At 38.9% G+C, this 15,822-nt stretch overlaps 1 protein-coding gene across 4 annotated transcripts in view; it reads right to left on the bottom strand.

Moving 5' to 3' along the window:
- Positions 1-3,541: 3,541 nt before the first annotated feature.
- FGD5 (FYVE, RhoGEF and PH domain containing 5) overlaps positions 3,542-15,822 on the bottom strand; it is a 117,079-nt gene continuing 104,798 nt past the window's right edge. For all 4 annotated transcript variants that reach the window (XM_052776689.1, XM_052776686.1, XM_052776688.1 and 1 more), the window contains exons 16-21: positions 13,193-13,330; positions 12,001-12,103; positions 10,197-10,327; positions 8,328-8,456; positions 6,428-6,576; positions 3,542-5,670 (exon numbers count right to left, since the gene is read on the bottom strand). In XM_052776689.1, the coding sequence (XP_052632649.1) occupies positions 5,634-5,670; positions 6,428-6,576; positions 8,328-8,456; positions 10,197-10,327; positions 12,001-12,103; positions 13,193-13,330 (687 nt within the window). In that variant the 3' untranslated portion in view covers positions 3,542-5,633. The remainder of the gene's footprint in view (positions 5,671-6,427; positions 6,577-8,327; positions 8,457-10,196; positions 10,328-12,000; positions 12,104-13,192; positions 13,331-15,822) is intronic.

Genomic DNA, 15,822 nt, shown 5'->3' on the forward strand with positions numbered 1-15,822 from the left:
CAATGCAAAGGTGGGCTGTAAGACTACCTATGGCATAGGCCAAAAACCCTCTCTCTAGTCATGGTGATGGTATTGGTGGTAAAAGTACATAATGGACTATAAAGGGGGTCAAAAGTCAGGGCAGGCCAAGAAGTACAAAATAAAAGCAGGATTTAATGTTTTTCATGTGTTTTAAATGTTTGGGATTGACACTATTGTAGAGCTCTGGTTTTTTTTTTTTTTTAATTTTTTTTTTTTTAATAAGTTGTCATTTCAGGTGCTAAAAATTTTCACAGAATTTTCCAGAAACTTTCAACGTAAATTTTAAGAGCAAAGCTGATATGTAGCATGGAAGAAGTCAACAGTTATGAGTGACTGAGAAGGTTTTAACAGTGTAAACAGTTTGGTCTTGTTAATGCCACATTCAATTTAAATCTCTCTTTTTAAGTGTTAGTAGATGATTTTTGAAGTACGAGTCCTTGTGCCTTGTGTTCAGGTTGGTACATGGCTGGACAGTGCTGAGGGAAACTAGTGATCTCCATCCTCTGGGTCTTTTTTCCCCTCATTTCTCCATAGTTGTCTCTTAGTAAAAGTGAGCTTGCTGTCTGCTCTAGGCTTTGTCAACTGCAGAAAAATCTCACTTCAACCTGACTTCTGAACAGTTTTACTGGTTTATTTGGAAATGCAGTTATTTAGCTGATGACATGCTGTTTTATTCTGGCAAGAGGGAAGAATGATTCCTTGCACTCACGATGCTCAGGTGGTGGTCAGAATTAAAGTATTGCTTGTGCAGTGGGGACCATTCCAGTGAGTAAAAGGTGCATCTTAAAAAAAAAAAAAAAAAAAAAAGTATATCTACAAAGGAAGGCAATTATGTGGTAGAGCAAAGATTTATTTCATTCTAATGAACATGCACAGCAGATTCAAGATTTCTGAGGCAAAATACAAATTCGTGACAATCCAGAGTTGGATTAAGGTTTCTTTTAATGTGGTTAAATGCTTTCAGAATTACTCTTTCTTGCCACTGTGGTGAAAAATAGATCATTGGGCACTGAAATGGAACATTAGGAATCTGAACCAAGTGCTGTGAAAGCTGATGGATTTAGCAGACTTTATATGTGTGTATATTTTTTTTTTTTTCTGATTTACATCATCTTGTATTAGTGACTGGATATTTATATTGAGAACTTGCTCAGTAGTGAAGTCCCACACTGACTGTAGCTCTGTTAAGCCTGTCAGCACGCTGCAGTTGTTTTTGGACAGATCAGAAGAAAGGCAAAAAATTCTAGAAGGCATGCAGGAATATGGAAGAGTATAATGTACCTGACACCTCAGTGTAGTTTGGGAGAGTGTATGGTTCAGATCCGGGTGAAGTCTGGTGGCTGTGTACTCTTGTTGTACTTATTTAGTTGTTTTGCTCTCTGCTGCTCGTGAGAATTGTGTTTCTGACTGTAGGAGATAAAACTTGTTGATCCAAGAAATCATTGGTGTTCATCATGTAGTAGCTGTACTTTGAAGTGAAATTTTGCAGAAAATAAGCTAGAAAGAGTTTTTAATTTTATTTAATAAATTTCATATAGGGAAATTTATTTTTTATTCATTAATATTTGTAAAACGCAGTTTTAAGAACAATATGCAACTGCTATACATTGAAGACTGTGAAAACCAAGAGCAGTGCAAAATCCTAACCCTGCCCCAAAATTCACCTGAAGTGACCTCTCAGTATGACACACTCAATTATTACTGCAGGACCTGACTGCTAAGAACTGACAATATGGATAGAAAGTAATTCCAGTTCCTGTGGTTCTTTCTTTAAGACCACATTTGTCTGCTGGCAAGTACTGCAGTTAATAACGTGGCATATGGTATGTGAAATGAAAATATAGACAACTACTAGGCAGTTTAAAATGTCATCCAGTTTCTTTTAACTTAGAGGAGCAAGGAAAGGACACAAAAATGTAATACTACAAGTAAAAAGATGAAAAAGATGAAAAAAATCAGGGCATGTTTATGTAAAGTGTATTCCATGCCTTTCCAAAGCATATAGATTAGAAACAAGCTGCAACACTTCTCTTGGGGAAAAAAAGCTACTAAACTAATCAAAAGAATGTAAACCCCTTGTCATTTAGTAATAATAATATAAAGAAAGCATGGTAAAGAATGACAGTGCTGTTTCATGGGCACTTTAAAGGTTTCATGGTGTTTGTTGTTATTCTGTGGAAAAGTAAGACATTCAGAATACTTGTGTAACAGCTTTTATGAAAGATCAATTTTTTTTAAAGATTTTATTTTACTTGGGTCTCTCTGAAAGGGATTGTAAACCTGCCCTGCAGTCTAGAAGCTTTGTCAAAACTTGATCAAAAGTGGTGTCTCAGTGTTATCCAGACTAAAGGTTCTCACTGTTTTTAATACATAGTAGTTTGTGTGTTATGTTCCCAAGTAACTTGTGAAGTTAGACTAGTGTTTGAAGTGTAGCATGTAGGGGGTTCACAAAGTGACAGGGAATACCTTTTCCCCTCCCTGAGTATTGGTGCTTTTTTTACCTTCACAAGCAGTGATATTCACTGAATGTGGTTGCAGCCAAAGTAGTCTTTATTGCTTTGGTACCAAGGTAGCATCCAAACAGGAAAAACCTGGTTTGTATTCATAGCTGTGTGTTTCTCATCAATTGTAAAAGCAACACAGATTTGGCTCAGGAAGGGTCATAGTCTCAGGGCTAGACCAGCAGTGCTCATGTAAATGGCATGGGATCTTGTCATGTCTCAATACTCTCAAACTCTGAATGACTTGTACTTTGATTTGGAAAAATAACTGTTTAAAAAACAGATTTTAACTAGGCATATACTGTAAGATCTAAATAGTAGTTGCAGATAGTGGCTGATAATTCTAGTGCTTTTCACTAACTAGGAAAATAAGGAGAAAAACACTGAAACAACTGCGAGCAGCTTGCATCTGAGCTATTGACTGAGTAGCTAGTACATTGTGACTTATTACTGAATTTTTTTTGAAACATTTGTGTAGGTGTGGAACAAAATCTTTGTTTTGGAGTAATACTAGCTACGAGTTAGGAAGAAAGAGCTGTTTGTAAGTAAATGGCATATAGTAAACTGAGTATCTCTATACCTCTATTCTAAGATGTTAAAATTTTCTAAAAGTTGATTACTGGATTAACTCTGAAATGAAGATAATTTCAGTCCCTGGTGCTTAGCTTTGCTCAAATTAGATTAACAGTTGGACTGAAATTGTGAGGACATATTCATTTTTTTTCTCTTTCTTTGTGCCGTACTGAGACCATTTATATCTGTAACTGAAGTAGGTTTGACTGGTAGGCAGGCTTTACAGGAAGTAAATGCAGTGTGGACTGAAACACTTCATCGTAGCAATTAGGTCTAAATCCTGTTTCTACCAGAAGGCCTCCACTATCATCTTCTGATTTGATGGTCTTCCTTAGTTTGTCAGAGAACTGGTTAATAGGTAAGTGTCTGTTAACAGTAACTGGAACTGCAAAGCTAGAATTAAAGAAGGTAAAAATAATGTAAAGGAAAAGCCTGTAGAACTGCAGTTATGTTTTGCTCTTTTATTTTTCCACATTACTTAAAACAATGTTTAATAGCACTGTATCTTATTTTTTACAACAAAATATTTTCATGTATTCATTTCCTGCTTATAACTGAAAACTTCATACAATAGTCATTAAATGTCAGCACCTAAATCTTCATAATACTGTTGTTCTGTAGTGCAGTTTGTTTGGGACCATGGTTAGAGATCTGACTCTCTATTCAACATTCTCTTATTTTTTTTGTCAGTGCAAGATGTTTTTAAGGGGGGATAAACATTTACAGTGTATTGGTAGCAAGGCCACGGTTCTAACATGAAACAGAGAGTTAACGTCGGTGTTCATACATTAACTAAAGAATACAAGTGTTTTACTTTTCTCATACTTGGTTTCTGTTTGCATATGATAATCTATGCTTTACGAAACTATCAGACTCAGATGTATCAAAAAAAACCCAAACCAACTATATTTTTATTTAGTGGTAGGTGTGTGTTTGGGTTTTTTAAGCTTGTTTTTCCAGGTGACAAATTGAACTACCTTTATAATTTGGATACATATTATAGACCTTTAAAAATACGGACACTTCTAAAGAGTTTGTTAGGGTCAAAAATTCAGATATCCATTAAGTTTCTTGAAGAAAGGGAAAAATGAAAGTAATAAAAATCCCCCCCCCAATATATTTTAATGTAAGTAAATTCTTGAACAAGGTATTTTTATACAAAGATATATTTTAATCATAAATGCCATTCTATTCCTCAGTCAAATATTATGGCAAATATAGGACACAAAACCATTTTATTGCAATGATTAGAACACCACTTCTCAACCTTCTTTATTAAAAAAAAAAAAACAACAAAACACTAAAAAAACCCCAAACAACCCCAAAACAAAAAAACACCAAGACAACAAAACCCCAAAACCCCAAACTCCAGAGATCTATATCCTCAGCTGGTGTAAAGCAGCACAGCATCTTTGAAGTCGTACAGATACTTGGCTGCTGAGAATCCAGCCCTGGAGATGTAGTGCACAAGAGCAGTCTGATGTAAGATGCATTTAGTTAGTCTCACGAGTTCCAAAGCACTCCAGCAGAGCAGGTTCAGACAAGTGCATTTGAGCCCACCAACATATTTCAAATGGTGTGCTGGTTATATGGAATAAACTTTTGATGACATTTTTCATAAAAAGAACAGCAGAAACAACAGGAGCTTTGAAAATAGACTATTTAAATAGATGATAAAAATCTTAACACTACTAGGTAGACTAGTGTTAAATAAAAACTGTCTGTAGTTTTATAATAAATTAAAAATAACCTTTGGGTTTGAGTCTGATGCAGTATCTAGGGAGAAGTGATATAATTCAACGTCTGGATTTGTAGAGCTACTGGAGTGCATTTCAAAGTACTGCAGTGGTATGAAATTAAACCCTTTAACATAAATTCTACAGTGATCTGTGTAAAATTATAAATTGATCGTAAGTAATTATCTTGGATCATAACCAGTGAAGTGTTGGTAGACCAGGTAAATTAAATGTGGTGTTCGTTCATTTTCTGTGGAAGCAATTTAGCATACGCAGGGCATAATTTCATGCTGGCACTTATTAATGCATGAGTAATAAATCAGGCCACAGAACTCCTTAGAAACATAAAAAAATGAAGCTGTAGTTCAATAAAAATAAAGTGCTTTAAATGAGCATTTGTTGTTTACTACATTGTTTCTCACTTCATGGTAGACATCAAAACCAACCCAATGAAATATGACAGGGCTCTAGAGCCTGTTACTTACTGTACTCAGTATTTCCATGTATTTTCTTGCCTTGATGTTAGACTTAGTTTACTGTGGGATCAGAGGAGAAGCTTATAGTACAGGTTGAACTTGCACAGACATAAAGATCACCATAAATATTCTCTACTTTGAAGTTTCCATTTGCAAAAATGTGGATGTAAGAAGAAGGAAGCAAAAAGAGCAATCTGGAAACAGTTCATATCCAGTGTATGTAGCCAGTTTGCCTGAAATACACTGCAGTTTTGTAAGACAGAAGAAGGTTGCTGGAAATGTATAGAAATCTGAGAATTTATTCCAAGTCCATTGAGTGATAGCTGCTATAATATGGATGCTTCTTCCATGGCTTCAATCCACCTAAAAAGGGCAGGAAGGAAAAAGTGGTACATGTAAAATTATATGCATTTTAAGAACATATGTATTTTAAGAAAAACAAGTATTTTTAAGAATGTAAAGCCTGAAGAGGACTGTATTTGCCATCCCAGCTCTAATGAGGAACTATAGTTTTGTGATTAAAACAGGGAATTGGGTACTAGGACTCTTGTGTTCTAGTACAATCTTTACCAGGAATTTATTGTAAAATCTCAAAGATGGTACAAGTGCTGTCTTAGAAAAGGAAAGATGAAACCACTGAAGTATGCTTAAAAGCAACAAAACTTGCCATAAACACTCACTTACTTCCCTGTGTGTCTTGAGATGCTGGCATTTTTATTATGTAATTTCATGACTATTTTATTATGTGGAAGCAGTAGCATTAGAATGGGAAATCTAAACAATTATTTGTCAATGAGGAAACTGAGAGATGGATAAATAGAACACATAAATCAGAGAAGTTTCTGTACAGTAATCACATTTGACCGACTTCTAGGCATAACTCTTGAGACTCAGCCTCCTCTTTACCTATACAAGGGAGCATATTCTCCTTCCTGAAGGAACTGAAAAGTACCAGGTTGATTTTTAACCCAGGCCAGTCACATGCATTTGTGCTTAATCAACACTCTGAAAGCTGTTTGTTTCCTCTGTTATAAAGGCATTCTGAAGTGATGGAGAGGGAAAAGCCCTACATAAGCTTTTGGACCTGCACACTAGCTAGTGTGGAAGTCTACCCCCATACCTCTGTGCTGAATTGTTATCCTCTGCTCGGAAGCTATAAAAGAGAGTCTGCTTGTGGTAGAGATGGAAAACTGTATCCATGCTTCCTTCCTCCTTCTCTGGGGCAATGGTGAAACCCAACAAAGGCAAACTTTCTGTGGCAACTTTGTCCTGAAAGCAAACAAGAAGTGAACCAAAATTTAGAGAGAAGGCTTGTAACAGTTTGAGGGCTCTTTCTCAAAACCAAATAATGATACAACCCCTCTCTGACAGGGCTGCAAAAGCAATAGTGTGAATCTTTTGCTGGACTGGTGGCTCTTGCCTAAACAAGAGCAGTGCCTGTGTACTGCACATGTTTATCTAGTCTTAGTCCTGAACTCAAACACTACCTCTGAAAGTCCAGTTCTTCATGATCATCCACATGGCCATAAAGGTCAAATTAGCCATTACTTTAATGTCTGTCTTTGACATGATGATCCAGGAGGCAAACTAGAGGTTACTGAGAGTATGGGACAGTATAGCAGCAGTTCTGAAAGCCTGAGACCCACTCCCAGTTATGTTCCTTTCAACCATTTTTTTGCTGAGTGCAAGTAGTAGTCTTTTTGGTACCCTGTCATTTCCTTTCATAGCACTAGCAACTTTTTTAGAAATCTGCACTGTCTCAAACAGCACACTTGCTTTCCAAAATGCTGCTTTGAAATTTCTGAGCAGTAATGCAATTAATTGTTAATTTACTCCCAAGAAACATCCATGAATTTTGCTTGCCAGACACTGCTTTGTACAAGTTAAAGGGAACAATAAGCCTTAACTGAAGTGCAGTTTACCTGTTACTGATAGCTGCAGTTTTGCTCACTGTATTTAGCTAATGTTTTCTATATGTGTATGTTGCCTTTGCCTCTGCTTTTAGAAGCTGAATTGCAAGCTGGGAATGCAAAGTGTAATTAGCCATCTGTTGCTTTTTCCCTATTGTTGAACCAGAAATGATCACTTTTAAGGTTAGCAGAGCTAAGGTAAATGTATTGGATACGGAATTTGATGCTAATGGTATGAATTGCTGGCCAAATCGTGAACTCTTTTGTGCCTCAATCTCCTCATCTGTTTAAAGGGGATAATGTTGCTTCATGTGATCATCACAGTGGTGATGAAAGTTTAAATAATTGATGTTTGCAAAGTGTTCTGAAGGCTTAAAGTACCAAATATTGCTATTACAACAGTTCTTGCATTCTGTGTCCTTTCTTCAGCAAAATGAATTTTTATGCTTCTGCTTATGAAATCTGTCAGTTATAACCATTACTTGTATTGCAGCTATTCACAAAGGAGAAGAAATTAAAATAAGAAAAGGGACTGGGAAGAGACAAAATACAGAAAAATTATCTAGTTGATATCCAACCTCCTTGGCTGTAAGGAGGAGCTTACAAGCCAATACACAAGGCATTATTATCACCTCTTCAGACTGCCTCCTGTCTTTCCCTGTTGGCAATAGTAGGACAAATACATCCTATTTATACTTGCAAAACTAGAAGGTTCTCCTGCCCACCAGAAATGGATCATAGCACCATCTATCTACAAAATATCTGGCAGTTACCAAGTGCACCAGAGAATGCCTAAGGACCTTGAAGTCTTTAGGTGTAAATATGTAGACTAAGGTTCACAGTGACTGACAGTTTATAATAGCACTAATAGCAAGAAGTTAAATAATGAAGGGCAGTTTGTGAAGAGGGCTGCCAAGGCCCAGCTAGGGCTGTGGCTCATCCCTCAGCTAAGGACAGCTCCCTGGTGACTCAGTCTGTTAGGACCAGGTCTCAGAAGGCAGGTAGTTGTGAGAACTGCCATTTATACCTATCACATCTACTTGTGCTGCCTGTAGGGAGTAAAGAAGGGAACTCAGATAGGAAACTATTTCAAGTCAAATTGCACAGTACCTCATTTGCTATGTAGGTGTAGAGGACTTTGCCTTTGATAACAAACCAGCGTTTCTTCCAGTGTCTTTTGCCTCTCTTACATCTGCTGAGGTAACCACTGATGGTAGCTCCCTCTCCTGAGGCTGCCACCTGGAGCAGGGTAGGAGAAATCAGGATTTGTAACACCAAAGGCTTTTCCCCTCCTGATTATGCATGTTTGCATCACACCAGACAACCAGGTCTATGTCCATGAAACCATAAGTAGACCATTAAAAATATTGAGACAGAAAAAATATAAGCATGGTATTACAGTTCTTTTTAACTGTTTGAAGATTTCTGGATAAACTTAGTTCTCAGTAACTCTGATGGAAAATATGCAGTTGAGTTATTACAGAGGTCAGCAAGTTTACAGTTACGTTCTCAGAAGCCTAACTTGTCCCTTTTCGCAGGTCTTTTTTTGTATATTAAAAGTACATGCTTGCAAAAGGGAATTACAGTCTTGTGGCTGAACACTTTTAAGATGTGGGTATATTTAGGACTTTGCAATAGTTTTATATCAATTTATGTTAATCACTTGACTATGACTTGGTTTCATTTGGGAAATAGATTTTCTGAGAAGTCACCCCTCTCACAGAAGTATTTTGAGATCTAAGTGGTTAATATTCTTAAAGATCCAGATTTTGAGTAGATGTAACTATAAACACACACACACAATGCAGTGTACGTTATTAGTTACAGTAGTAAACTGCAGCGGTATTGGATTTAGAAACAAAGGGCAGAGATTCAAAACCAGCTTTTGTAGCACTGACAGAAGAGAAGACTGAGCAGTAATAGAGCAGTGTTTTGCAGCAGAACAGAAATGCTCCAGGACCTGGGTAAAACAAGTTAGAAAAAGTTAAGGAACAGTGCTATTGTGAGACAGTTCATATTAATAAACATATGCTGCCTCCTCGTGGATAGAAAGGCAATGCTTTTTTCCTAATGGGGCTGAAATTTTGCCTGCCGGTTCTTTCAGTGTTCAGTTTGTGTGTTTGTATTACGTGCTTGTATCTTTGGCTCAGTTTCACCTCAGCATAAACAAACCTCAAGAAATTCCAGTGTCTCGACTGTACAATGAGTTCAGCAAGATGTTTGCACCCTATTCTCTTTAATATTACAATAAATACCTGCAGATTTCAGTGAAAGTACCTTACTGTGCTTGAATTCAATGGGCAACTTCGCTACTGAGGCTATATCAACATGATTGGCACCTTGTTCCTGGAAAGAAAACTAATATAGCTGGAGAAATCCTGGCCCCATTGAAATTGGTGGGAATTTTATTTGTTTACATTGGTGGGATCAAGATTTTACCCATTTGATCTGAAATAGTTTGGTTTGAGCTGGAGGGAAAGTGCCTCATTAAACATGTATGCTCCTGAATTGATTGCCAAGGACTAGAGTCTGTTCCCTAAGTAAGTGGTATTTTAATTCTCTTGAAATCAAAGTAAGATTTCAGAAGTAAGGGTCTTGTCAAAAAAGGTAACTGGTCAACAGTGTATCATGCTCTGATGATACTCGTCATTGTCTGTGATCTGCCTTGTTGTACTGTCTAGTACCTTGAAGTCATCTTAGTTTTCTAAAGACTTCACAGGCTAATGAGCAAACTAAAGTACACTGCTCTAATTGGGTTTCTCAGTGGACTCAAGAAGCTGCTGTGGTATTTTCAGAGCTCAGAGTATTTTGTATTTTAAACATCATTGTGAAAAACAGAAAAAAATAATTGCATGATGAAAGTAGACCAGGGCATGGGCCGAGCCCACTGCACACAGAATAAGTTATAAACATAGCTGCTGAAGTATGAGCACACAGTTCTCTACAGTTTCTTGCCTTTCTCAGGCAGCCTGGTCCTACCTCCATAAGAGCTGAAGGAATCTTCTTCTGTTTCTTAAAAGATGAATAATGAATATTGTGGAAGACAGAGGAGAAGGCACTGCTTGAACACCTGGATGAAGTTGGAGGGAAGCTCACACTTAGTGGCCGCTCTGCAAGATTAAGAACATTCAGACTAAGGAAAATGTAATGCCTCCTCCATAGCTGGTTTTTATTTTAGCTTTTCTTTCAAGTCACCCCTTTAATTCTGACTACATGGGTGGATTTCATAGCATCCTAGGTTAATGGTAATAACCTACAGCTACTTGAAAGAAGCCTGCAAGAAAGCTGACAAAGCACAAAACACAGCTTGTTTTCTGCTAATTTAAAATCAGCATTAAGCAAATGGCTTTCCCATGTTTCCCCTCTATGTTCTGTAACACCTTTGCAGGATAGATTCACTAATGGCACATTCTTTCGGTATGGACCGTTGTCTTTGAGTTCTGCATGGGAGACAGTTATTCTGTCTCTGTCAATCTCCATTAACCCCACTTGTCTGAGTTCGTATCTTCATGATCTCACTTCTGGCAACATACATTGTCTGGAAGCTCTTAGTAAAGCACCGCATTGGTTTAGTACAAATCTGAGTTACCATTTCTTGGACGCACAGTGGCTTGGGGATCCTTTTTTGGCTGTTGTGACAGCACCTGTTCATGTGTTTGCTTGGCTAGTGTGAATTTCTTTAATCAGGATGGAAAAACTAAACTTCATCTGTCCCTACCTTTTTATCCTTGACAATATAATGTGCCTACTTTTAGAGACTGTCTATGTGAATAGTTGTGCAAGAACATTATTTCCTGTTCATTCTCTGTTTGTATATATGTAACGCCTGCCCTCCCTTTTACCTTTGATTTGAATATGTATTTAAATCAGAAAAGGGACTTCTATAGTAGGACAGTAATACAGAGTTCTAGTTAGTCAGTAGCTCTTCTGCTTTGAATTCATGCCTTCATCTGTAACCAGATTAACTCCCCGTGTAGAAAAGCTCTTAGTGACTCTGCACTTTACTGCAGCATTTCTTTTTGTAAAAGTTAAAACATGGATGAGGACAGCGTAGAATTGTAAAGCCGTTGTTTTACTTCAATGGATAATTCGTTATAAATGAGAGGGAAGAGCTATCACCTATAATTACATAATGGAATAGAATAGTTCAGTCAGAAGGAACATACAATGATCATCTAGTCCAACTGCCTGACCAATTCAGGGCTGCCCAAAAGTTAAAGCATGTTATTAAGGGCATTGTCCAAATGCCTCTTAAACACTGACAGGCATGGAGCATCAACCACCTCTCTAGAAAGCCTGTTCCAGTGTTTGACCACCCTCTGGGTAAAGAAATGTTTCCTCATGTCAAGTCAGAACCTCCCCTGACAAAGCTTTGAACCATTGCCACGCGTCCAGTGTCACTGGTTCCCAGGGAGAGGAGATCAGTACCTCACTTTCCATGTCCCCTCCTTAGGAAGCTGCAGAGGGCAATGAGGTCACCCCTCAGCCTCCTTTTCTCCAAACTAGACAAACTCCATGTCCTCAGCGGCTCCTCAAAGGACATAGTTTTTATTGTTACTCTGTGTATCAAAAGGCCAGGGGAGCCCTCAGAGAATCTGGCTTGCTAAAACAGTTTTAGCTGCCATATAGCCTGGCACTCTTGGGACCTCAATACACATGCCTCGTGCTTGGAATGAGAAACCCTCTTTAGCAAAACCCAACATGGCAGGCAGATCCTAAACCCTCCCCATTATACAGGCAGGAAATGGGTTTGTCAGTTTTGCCAAGAATGAAGGAATCTTACCTCTTTTCTTAAGTTCCACATAGCAGCTATCACAGACTTTGGCTGCTTGATCTTTGAGGTACTTCATAGGGTACTTGTTTCTTGAACAATTTCGACATACAATCTGTTCCAGGAAGGAGAGATGCACATAAATGTAACTTAAATTTATATATATGCACATGCAAAATGAATCCTCTGAGTCAGTTGGGAGAGGAAGATGGATAGTGGACCAGATATGACTCTCCTAAAACTGTGGCTGGCAGGGTAAGTCTACTGACTGAAATGTGATTGCTGTAGGTTTACACTGTTGTAAGCCAAGCAGAACTGATCACTGTATTTAGTTGCACACTATTGCTGTGCCCATCTCCCCAGGAACTTAAACCTTCCCTACTAGTGAATCACAGAAAGACCACTTTAATATTACTTCTGTTTTCATAGCTTTGTTAGTAACATTGTTTTCTTAAGCAAGCTTGCAAGTTCCTGCTATCCCTGTGTAGGTACAGACTGAGTTTCTCTGTGGAATTAGAAAAAAGATTAAGTAAATGCTTTTTCACGCTAGCAAAAATTACTGGTAGTTTGATAAAAAAAAAAATATTACTGAGGCTAAAAGACAGCCATAGTTTAAAACAGGACTGCAGGTTTATGTGTATAAACGAATCTCTAGAGTCAGTGATAAAGGGACAAAACGAAGAAAGCTTATAGGTCCTCTTGGCTTTAGGGCAAAAGGCAGCAGCTCTTCAGTGGAGCACAGAGGAAACTTTCCCTTTTGTCACTGACCAAACCATGCTCTACTGCTGAGTTTCTTCACTTTTCTTGGAAGATAATTTTACCAGCTGTTATTAGGGACAGGACATGGACTAGATGTGCTACTGCTCTGGTTCAGACCAGAGCCTATATTTTTAGTGTGTTGCTTCATTGTCTCTAGAGGTAGCTGTATATCAGATATAATGACTGGACTCAGCAACAATTATCTTGTAAGCCTTCAACTACTAGCCTTTGGGAATTAATTTGACCCTCAAGGGAAGGTTACTGTTATTTCTACTAGAGTCATTAGAAACCTAATTACCTAATTTAGCAGAGCACTAACAGGTTCTGTGAGAAGTCAAATTGTGGACTTGATGTTGCTACAAGTCTGCTGAAGTTAAAGCAGTGGCAGCCAGTGTCCTAGAGGTGTGTAAATAAAGCCTCCCTGAGAAGCTTGTACAGCTCTTACCTTCCCACAGGCATGGCAATGGTGTCGCCTCAAAGTGAGGGTAAAGTCACAGCCACAGTTCATGCACATCATGACATGGGACACAGGTACCAAAGTAGGAGGCCTCTCTCCCAAGGGTATTCCAAGTCTTTCCCTTAGCTTAAAATCAAACAATGAAAAAAAATGAAGAAGCATCCACACCTCCAAAGTCCACTCAGTCAGCTCTGCTCCATCACATACAATTCTCCTCTCATTTCAATCTGCCTTCACCTGCTAAGGTCCCCAAATTTTCTAATTCCTAATGCACCTTGTAAGTGAGATACAGCTGCTTCAGCACTGAAAGACTGTGGCTAATCAGTACATGGTGCCGTTACAGCCAGAGTCACAAGTGGTAAAAATCCATGTAGATCTATTATTGGTCAGGCACTGACTCTCCTCCACATCAGACAAGGATCTGATTCATTGCATATGCAAATTGCAGGTAAGAACATGAGTTAAAGCCATCTTTTTATTAACAGCTTTTGAAATAATATCTGTCAAAAGCTCTATAGCTTTCAATCAAAAAGGGCCTGAACTCTTTATGTCATTATGCCTTGGGACAGTTCTATGATTGGGGAAGAGAGACTACAGAAAACAGTAAAACCAGAGATTAATTTACCCACACACAATCCAAATCTGATTCATGATTTCCATGGCTGATCTGAATATATGTAAGCAGCTTTAGAAAATATATTCACTGTTCCTGTTTCTTGGAATGCACCATGTTGCACCTGTTGTACCGGTGCCTGTGCTCCAAGCCTAGGGAGCCACAGTCCATGTGGAACTGAACCCAACCTAATAAGCCATGCTGAGAAGCTGTGTATACTTCAGGTTCAGTACCAAAGTATTATGGGTACCTCACTGTCAGTTCACAGCAGCTTAGTGTTCGGCACAAGTAGCGCAAGCTCTTGTGCTTTTGAAGGACTGTTTGTTAGGAGGGTTTCTTATGAGGAAATTAGGCTTCTGCAGACAAATAGGATTTAAACACAGAAAAATCAAATTAATCCAAATTTCTAGGGTTTACATCAGAAGCAGAGCTGCAAAAGAAATTATTTTTTCATTTGTTGAAAAAGGATTTCGTTTAGGTTGCTATGCTAACTAATTTCTAATTTTTTCTTGTTAAATATTTGAAAGTAGATTACCTCCAGGCCAGAAGGAAAAATCTTGTTTTGTGTTTTGAATTAATTTTTTATTTTCTGAAGTCTTCAAAAATTAAATCGCAGAATCACAGACTGCTTAAGGTTGGAAGGGACTTCTGGAGGTATCTGGTCCAACCCCCCTGCTCAGGCAGGGCCACCTAGAGCCAGCTGCCCAGGTCCATGTCCAGGCAGCTTTTGAATATCTCCAAGGATGGAGACTCCACAGCCTCCGGGGGCAGTACCTGTGCCAGTGCTCAGTCACCTTCAGAGTGAAAAAGTGTTTCCTGATGTTTGAGGGAACCTCCCGTGTTTCAGTTTGTGCCCACTGCCTGTGGTCCTGTCACTGGGCACCACTGAGAAGAGCCTGGCTCCATCTTCTTTGTACCCTCCCTTCAGGTATTTATATCCATTGATGAGATCTCCCCCCACCCTGAGCCTTCTCTTCTCCAGGCCAAACAGTCCCAGCTGCCTCAGCCTTTCCTCACAGGAGAGATGTTCCAGTCCCTTCATCATCTTTGTGGCCCTTCGTTGGACTCTTTCCAAGGTTTCCATGTCTCTCTTGTACTGAGGAGCCCAGCACTGGACACAGCACTCCAGGTGTGGCCTCACCAGTGCCGAGTAGAGGGGAAAGATCCCCTCCCTCGACCTGCTGGCAACGCTTTGCCTAATGCCGCCCAGGATACCATTATCCTTCCTCTGGGCACCTTGGTTTTAGGTGTCTGTGAAGTACCTTTCAGTGTGGTTTTGTAAAGAATAACCCTTTTATGGGCAAACAATAACCTAACTTTATAAAGCTATGGTAAAGCAGAACCACCGAATTAAATTGCAAGCTGCAACCCAGGATAACATGAGGAGAGAACTCTGTTGGACAGGACAGGGATTGCCAGCCCATTTCTCTCAGGACATGTGTCCAGATCACAAACCCCACAGTCACAGGTGGTACTTACTGGTTCCTAATGACAGTTTCTGAGAGCACCATTAGTACACAATCTTAAAAATGCACACAAACTGAGATGAGAAATTACTTTCTGTAAGAGGATACAGAAACACTGAATTAAAATAACAACTGTTGTATTTGAGAAGCAGCTCCATTTCAGGAACTGTGTGATCTTTGCCTATGAGTTTCTAACATGCTCTTGAATGAAAGACTCTGTGAAATTGTAAGATGATACAGGCTAGGAAAGAAAAGTGAAGTCATGGGTGCAATGATCTCATGAACCAAGAATGGAAATCATAGAATCATAGAATAGTTTGGGTTGGAAGCGACCTTTAAAGGTCATCTAGTCTGACCCCCCCTGCAATAAGCAGGGACATCTTCAACTAGATCAGGTTGCTCAGAGCCCCATCCAACCTGGCCTTGAAAGTTACTGAGGAGCCCCGCACTGGACACAGCACTCCAGGTGTGGCCTCACCAGCACTCTTTTTTTCCCTAATTAGTCTTATTTAGTAAAACTGGGGTTCTACATAACCTAA

The sequence above is a fragment of the Harpia harpyja genome, chromosome Z (genome assembly GCF_026419915.1).
Source record: "Harpia harpyja isolate bHarHar1 chromosome Z, bHarHar1 primary haplotype, whole genome shotgun sequence".
In the NCBI taxonomy this organism is placed as follows: Eukaryota; Metazoa; Chordata; class Aves; order Accipitriformes; family Accipitridae; genus Harpia; species Harpia harpyja.